The sequence below is a fragment of the Alligator sinensis genome, unplaced genomic scaffold (assembly GCF_000455745.1).
Source record: "Alligator sinensis unplaced genomic scaffold, ASM45574v1 scaffold1222_1, whole genome shotgun sequence".
NCBI classification, from domain to species: Eukaryota; Metazoa; Chordata; order Crocodylia; family Alligatoridae; genus Alligator; species Alligator sinensis.
In genome coordinates this window covers 699,257-706,845 of record NW_005842620.1, presented here as the reverse complement: position 1 = coordinate 706,845, position 7,589 = coordinate 699,257, and the positions used below count along the sequence as shown (strand labels likewise).

The 7,589-nt window shown below is 37.4% G+C and overlaps 1 protein-coding gene across 1 annotated transcript in view; it reads right to left on the bottom strand.

Annotated features, from left to right (window-relative positions):
• Positions 1–6,920, bottom strand: part of PHLPP1 (PH domain and leucine rich repeat protein phosphatase 1) — a 110,988-nt gene extending 104,068 nt beyond the window's left edge. Inside the window, exons 1-2 of the mRNA XM_025215089.1 lie at positions 6,724–6,920; positions 4,420–4,545 (exon numbers count right to left, since the gene is read on the bottom strand). Coding sequence (XP_025070874.1) covers positions 4,420–4,545; positions 6,724–6,873 — 276 coding nt within the window. The 5' untranslated portion in view covers positions 6,874–6,920. The remainder of the gene's footprint in view (positions 1–4,419; positions 4,546–6,723) is intronic.
• Positions 6,921–7,589: the final 669 nt, after the last annotated feature.

Genomic DNA, 7,589 nt, shown 5'->3' with positions numbered 1-7,589 from the left:
CTACATAAAAGAAGACACTCCATTTTTGCAAGGTAGCCCAGTTAAAATTGGTTGTGTGCTTTACAATACAAACCCCCTTGCTAATGAAGAAAATGCTTTCCTGGGAAGAACAGTTGAAGTGGGGAGTTTTTCTGATCTTCAATTTTATTGCAAGCTTTTAGCTGACAACTATAGCTGGATTAAATGTGCCATGTAGAAGTGATATTTAAACTGCACTTCTCTTTAAAGTGCTTTTGAGGCAGAAATAAATTTGTAGCTATAGCATAAAAATAAACACTGAAATGATTTTGAAATACTTAATGACGATGCAACAAACCCTGGTCCTTGTGGGGACCCCAGAGCTCCAAATCTTCTCCCCACTGCCCTGCTGCATATCTGTGACTGGATTTTGCCTATGGGATACACCTCTCCCCCTAACAATTCTCACCTTCTTCAGCACCATGAGTGAACTGTACAGCTTAGTAGAGTAGAACTCCAAGAACCTTTAGGGTTCTCTGGGTTTGAAAATGAAGTTAGGTCTGCTGTCCCCATAAGAAAGAAATTGTTACTACTGCCAGCCACCCTGAAATCATTTTTAACCACCAGGCAAGCTGTAAGGTAAAAAGCCAAAGCAGGTTTATTGTGCAAGGTAGAAATACAGAAAATAATTGTTGTTAAAGACAGACCTAGAAAGAGAAAACAGAAACACCTCCCCTGTACCTTTTGACAGCAGCTTCCTACTTGTGGTGCTTGTCTTCTTTTCTCCCCCAAGACTCCTCCTTAGATTGTTCATTCTTCTCTCTCTTTCATCTTTATCTCTATTCCGTCTCCTAGAGACAAATTTATCTTGGCCAAATGATTTCTTCCCAAAAACTAACATTTCTGATAAGTATATTAATAGTGTTCTCTTTGATATGTACCAGGCCACTGTTTTGCAAATATGCTAATGTGTGGTCATTGTCAGTGGGAAGTCTCTCTTGCCTACAAACAAACCAATAATCTGTTTATCAGGTTTACCAGACAATAAACAAATCCAAGATTATTTGATTGGTGTGACAAACCTTGAGTGATCCCAGAGCCTTGAGTTCTTGCCCCAACTGTACTGCTGCATATCATTCCATAGAGACCTGATCTTACTCAGAGAAGACTTCTCTCCTTGACAAAAATCTCTCACCAGCACTCTGTCTGGAGCTTATAGCTTAGGGAAGGGAGGCTCCACGAACTAAGAATTCCTTAGGTCTGCAAAAAAGTGAAGTCTGCCATTCTCGTGATAAGGCAATGGTTGCTCCCAGCCACAGTGTGATCACTCATATTACGAGACAATCAATTAGTAAAAATGTTTTTAAAAAGTTTGGTGGGATATACATCAAATAAATAAAAGTATGTACAACTGGAAAACACAAGCAAACGGGTTGTCAGGTTTGGAGATACTACCAACAAATACCAGATAACAGACCCAGAGATAAGGCAATCATGGAAGACAATCATCCTCCACTGAGGGAGCACTGATGATGACAACGACGACGAGGAGGAGGAGAAGGAACAACAACAGAGATACTTCACTACTACTACTACATCATTTGAAGCAGCATTCCTGGAGGTCGCTCTTTCCAGAAACTAGCAATCTTGTCAGCTTGCCCCAGGGAGTTCACAAGCTTTCCTTTGCTTCCCCTAGATTTGGAATGTCTTGTTTACTCTGCCTCACCCCAAAGGGATTTCTACTTAAAGCCCTTATCATATCTCCCTCATTTTTATTCTAGTCAAGGAAGCCAGAAACGTTTGTTTCTTTGCATATGATTTCCTGTACCAGACAGACATCTGTCTGACAAGTTTAGGTGTTTTGTTTTGATATGTATATGATGCATTTTCCTTTTGAAATGCATCTGGCCATTGGATGGGCAGAAAAACTAAACCAGAAACTGGCTTGTAGCTAGTAAAATGAGTTTGGCTGTCCATAAACAACTGATAACCAAGGCACTGAGTATGCAGTCTAACTAGGACATAAAACACATCTTATACCAAGCATATGAATGATACAAACAAATGTAGCTTACTAGCTACTGAGAGATACTAAATGTGATGGTCAGTAAACCCAGTTTGGGGGAATATCTGTATAACTAATGCCTCCTCAAATTAAGCAGTGTACATGTGTCACCAGTGACAATTAGATTAGACTTCTAAACACAAAAAATGCCATACTGAATATCACATTCCAAAAACATATGAATGATACACATGAACATAGCTTTATGTTAGCTGTTGACAGTAACCAAAAATGAGAGTAGTTAGAGCCCGATCTGTGGACAACTCTTGTGCATATGGAAACAGTGCTTCTAAAATGAGCCACTGCAGATTTGGGTATCCCATGACAGGCACTTATTTGGAATATTTATTAACATTCAACTTTAGATAATTCAATATGATGTTCCGAATCACTTGCATCTAAAAATTATTCTGAAAGTAAAATTTAAGACTCAAGAGTATATAAATTCTATCTGGTTAATACAGCCTGACAAAATGTCACTGAAAACTGAAGTTTCTGCCTCTTACTAGTATATTCAAAAATATAAATTTATAAATAATACAGGAAGAAAAAAAATACCATAGTAAACACTGATAACTTAAGCTTTCATTTGAGACTTTGACTAGCAATAGTTTTTCACTTGAAAGCTTGTAGGTCATTTTTGTACGTGCATTAAGAAGAAATCTGAGATGCTCTTTGTACTTATATAACAACATATATATCTTGAAAGCATACTTTCTAATGCAACACTTCTGTTTTGCCAACACTCTGTGGGAAGAAAGATGACCACGTGACTCTCCTAACAGAATGACAAAAGGGAAGACATTCTTAACATGTGCTGAGGAAAAAATTGAAAGCTGAATGAAGTCTTTTTAAAGAGTTAAGAAAGCTAATTCCTGACCTTTGTAATTCTGCCCATCATCCTCAGATTTAGCAATCAAGAGGAATCAAACGTAGGACTGTGGCAAAGGTACCCTAGTACTGTTCCTCTTGATTTAAAAAAATGAAGAAAATGTATAACTTCTTTACTCTGAATGTTAAAAGTGATTCAGACCAAATTTGCGGAGGGAGGTACTAGAGGAAGGGGAAGCATTTTGCAGTGAATTCTATTCTAGAGTGAATGTTGATCTAAATATTGAACTCAGTGACACACTTGCTCCAAATAGGTCAGTTTTAGATATGCTGATTTAGCCTTAAACAGAATGCTTTTAAAAAGGTGGAAGTGGGCCTTACTCTTTAATGTTGGAGGCCCTTTCCCACACTCAAATATTAGTTTTAACTTCTAAATGTTGCAGGTGATCCAGAAGGATAACAAAAGTTTAGTGCTTCCATGGCCTAGTATGTTCATTCTATAGTCAGATACTGAAAACAAATTATAAAATTTGGAAAGAGAAATTATTTTAAGGTCCTGTCTGTACTAAGCTGAAACAGTGTTGTTGGTGCTTCTGCAGTTTCTTGTGTGGATGACCTGGATTCCAAAGTTAATTTTGGACTGTAATGTTTCTACTTCAACAAACTCTGTCAGGAAGGAGAGAGACTGTAGTAGCAGTCAAGTGTGAGGGTGAGCTTGACTTCCCTGTTTTCCCTTACATGAATATAGGACTAGAGAAGGAGGTTGGCTGAATGAAATGAAAAACCAATGCTTTAAAAGTAGCTGGAAGGAGAAAAGATTCCCATCTAGAGTTTGTACTTAACTAGTAATTAACATTTAATAAAATCCCAGACACTTCAACTATGTGAGAATGTTGTAGAAGCTTAACTACACAGCTAAAAGCTAAGTTGATCCCTAATGAGAGAACGATATCAAAGAAGTGAAACCTTGCAACTGAAGAGTCAACTGAAGCCCTAATACAAGATGTTGACTCCATACGTCAAGATGTTTGAAGATGATGCTAAAAATGCTCCAGCAAGAGGAAATGCAAGGTGTGTCTATCCTGTTATGAGAACTTCATTTACTAAACCAAAATACAAACCCAGCAAGGTCTAACATTTCCAACAGAAAGCAAGCTACCAGTAGTCACATATGTATTCACAGTAGTCACATATGTAGCACTGTGCTTGGGTCTTCTACATTTTTTGCATTACCATGGCTTTTGTTGGAACTGAAACAAAGCTTTCCATACCAAAATCTGGGTAAAACCATGTTTCTGAATTATCTTCATGATTTCATTCCATTTGTTAAGAAGCTGCATTAAGAGGGAAAGGGGATAAATCTGACTGGTGTTCGTCATTTACACACCATGGAGGAGAAATCTCAGTGTAGCCAAAAAACCCAGGACATTCACTCTTGCTTTATAAGCAAAATTATCAAAACCACTATATAACATCGAGCCCCACACAAAAGCAGCCAGTGCTCTCTTATGTTCTCCCTAGGTAATACCTAGGGAGAACATTAGGCATGAAAATTCTTTCCTTACCTTTGACGCTTGTCGAAGCCACCGCAAGTATTCTGTGAACGTATCAAAACAAATGTAGTAGGTCTGGCTTTGTGGTCCAGAAGAGCTGAATGCTAAACAGTGCTGGTGCTTTTTCACTTCTTCCACCTATGTTAAAAAGACAAAAAAAAATATTATAAAATAATTTATGCATACAACATTTTATATACATAAATGCATAATATTATAAATAATCCATAAACATATTTATGTGCACATGCATGTGTGTTTCATTATTTTATTAATAAAATAAGGGCCAAGAGGTAAAGCTGTTTAAGTAAAGTCCTAAAGGAAAACCTCTTAAGTATCATTAAAGCTGGGATATGAGGGTCAAAGATTTTATAATCCACTGCTTGCACAGATTTTGTAAACAATGAACAGCATTTAACTGGCGACTTATTATCGCTTAACCTAAGAGCTAAGTATTATCTAGATTTGTTTTCAAGACACAAACATAGTAAGATTTTCAGCACAACTAATTTTTCAAGCACTTTTTGGTTTTTCAAAAATAGAACCAAACTCTTCCTAATGAAAAACTAAGCAAAGGTATGTAAATCAGAGGGGCTTGGGGCAGGCCTGGGAGAAGTGTTTAGCAATAATCTTCGCTAGTTTGAAACATTTGCTGGCAGTCTTTAACAGCTAGAATGCAAAGTAAAAAATCACTGCAACTTTTTGTTCTTTTTTGACACATTTGGATAATCAGGTCCTCATATGGATAACCTGCCAGAACGTCCCAAAAAATTTTCTGATTTCTAATAAAAAGCAAGCATTAATAAAAGATTAACCTCATAATAGGCATTTATGCTGTATTAATATATATATACATATATTTTCAAAGAGAAGCAGCAATGGGCACGTTTTGTTTTCATAGTTCAAGATTAAAAATTTACATTAATATTCTTCCCCTAGGCCCTAATTAAATCCTTTGACACTTCCCAGCATGCTAGACACACCCCAGAACACATCCTTGCTGATACAATACACTCAGTCCCACACAATTTCTGACTTCAGGGGTGGCTTAATACAAAGTACCTTGTGGAAAATGTACACCAGTATTTTAAGGAATAGAGGGAGAATATTCTCAGTTGCAAGCTCAGACACTAATCCTGTCCCAAGTGCCCCACACCCAAACCTGGTTAGCAGAGGCCTACAGCAATGACCTACTTCTCACCAGTTCCATGATGTGCACCACACTTTGAAGGTTCACAGAAATGCTAATAGAGGAGATGTTGATGCCAAGATTTTACTGTAATCATTGCCTGTAGCTGCTTTGGAAGAGAAAAGCCTAGGAAGGCCTAAAACTTCCACTTCCCGGCAGCAGCAGCCAAAAATGAAGCATACAATTGCTGGGGAAAAGGTTATGAAACATCCCTTCATTAATTCTTCTGGAGGGAAAAGGAAGAGTGGGAAAACTTTCACTGGGAGAAGAGCGTGACTAGAAGAGGAAGGGAAGTTCCACATAACTAGGAGAAGCACATTCAATATATTCCAGTACAGAATATTCAAGTATGGCTGAACTGACTTTGCAAATATGGCACTATGAACTTTTCACAAGTATATTAAAATCTGAATGGATTTATGTATCAAACATCCTAGTACAGAAGGTTAAGAGCAACTCATTGGGTTATTTTTTACCTTGTATGCAATCACCACCAATAACAAAAAAGTGTGAAGGCCAGATAAGGACTCTAGTTACACTTGCATAACCCTACTGCCTTCAAGAGGGTCTCATGTGCAACTATTTTGATGCATCAGCAGAATTCACTCAAAATAAAACTCTGGTTCATAGTAAGCAGTTTCCTTACTGCTGTTCACTCACAATAAGTCACTAATATACTCCGCTCCACATACATAAAAAGATGCACTGAAAAATACAGTCTCATTCTTAGAGCGCACTAAACGCATACTTTAATATTTGCAACTGAGTGAACAATGGACTCAGCCACTGAGCAAATTGGCATATTAGTCAGCAGAAGCAAAACAAAAATCCAGACTTGTACATACCCTCATATAAAAAACATCTGATGCGTGATTCTACAACAAAATGAACCGAGTTACCCATATCTTTTCCCTTTCGAGGATTCAATCTAAAAAGACAAAAACTGAAGCAAATAATGGCACAATTAACTTGGCAATAGATGCTATGCCTAACCATAAATATTTTTATCAGCAGGCCAACAGAATGTAAGTACTTTGGGACAAGAACTTGTGTCCAGAAAGCATCACATGTCTTCTGCAGTGTGAAAAATAAGACTGGTATAAGTAACCTCAAGCATTAAAACTTACTTTTCCACCAATTAGAGGGAGGACATGCATCTTTCCAGTCTGGCTCTCTTTCACCGATGATACTATTAAGCATGTCCCACAAAGGATAGCTTGGCGTCTTGTCCATCTGTTGACTGGCAAATGAATTTTCCCTTTTCGAACGTTGTACATTCCTGAGAGCTGAATCCGTTCTGAGTTGCCAATGCTTTGGGGCCTTCCTGAAATGGAAACAAAAGCAGGCACTAATTCACTGAACATTTCTTTTTCTCGTCTCTATCCATAATGAAGATCACAGGCAGTCAAATGAAGACCAAATTCAGAGCTATGCAAGTAAATAAGGGGATTTTACCATATCTGCTTCTTCTATTTCACAAAGATTTCAACCTTGAGTACACATGCTACATAGGCCAAGAACATATATCTTCTTGCTTCTCTATTTTGCATTTATGTAAAAAACCCGACAAACCGATCTGGTAATTACATTTCACAGATAAAATGTAATACATATTGTGAATCCTTTATTAAGTAGTACTATCGAACTGTTGAGACTTTAAAAAAAACCAACAAATTCCAAGCTTAGGCCATTTACACATCTGTGAGTATTATTGTTCTAATGAGTCTGCACACTCAAAAGCCACAGCACTTCTGCCTGCACTATCAAATGGAAAAAATATATCAAAACTACAAACAAGGCTAATAAATTACCAGTCAAATGATGAGCCTGACTCGTTTAAAGAACTGCTTATATTTCAAAGGTAATATCTGAAAGAGAAACTTAACAATGACATTCAATGGCAACTGATTATTATGTACCATGTCCCCTTTGTCTCTGGAGGCATATGTCTGAATATCCTGACCTCAAAAAAGAAAGGAATTTGATTGTCTTG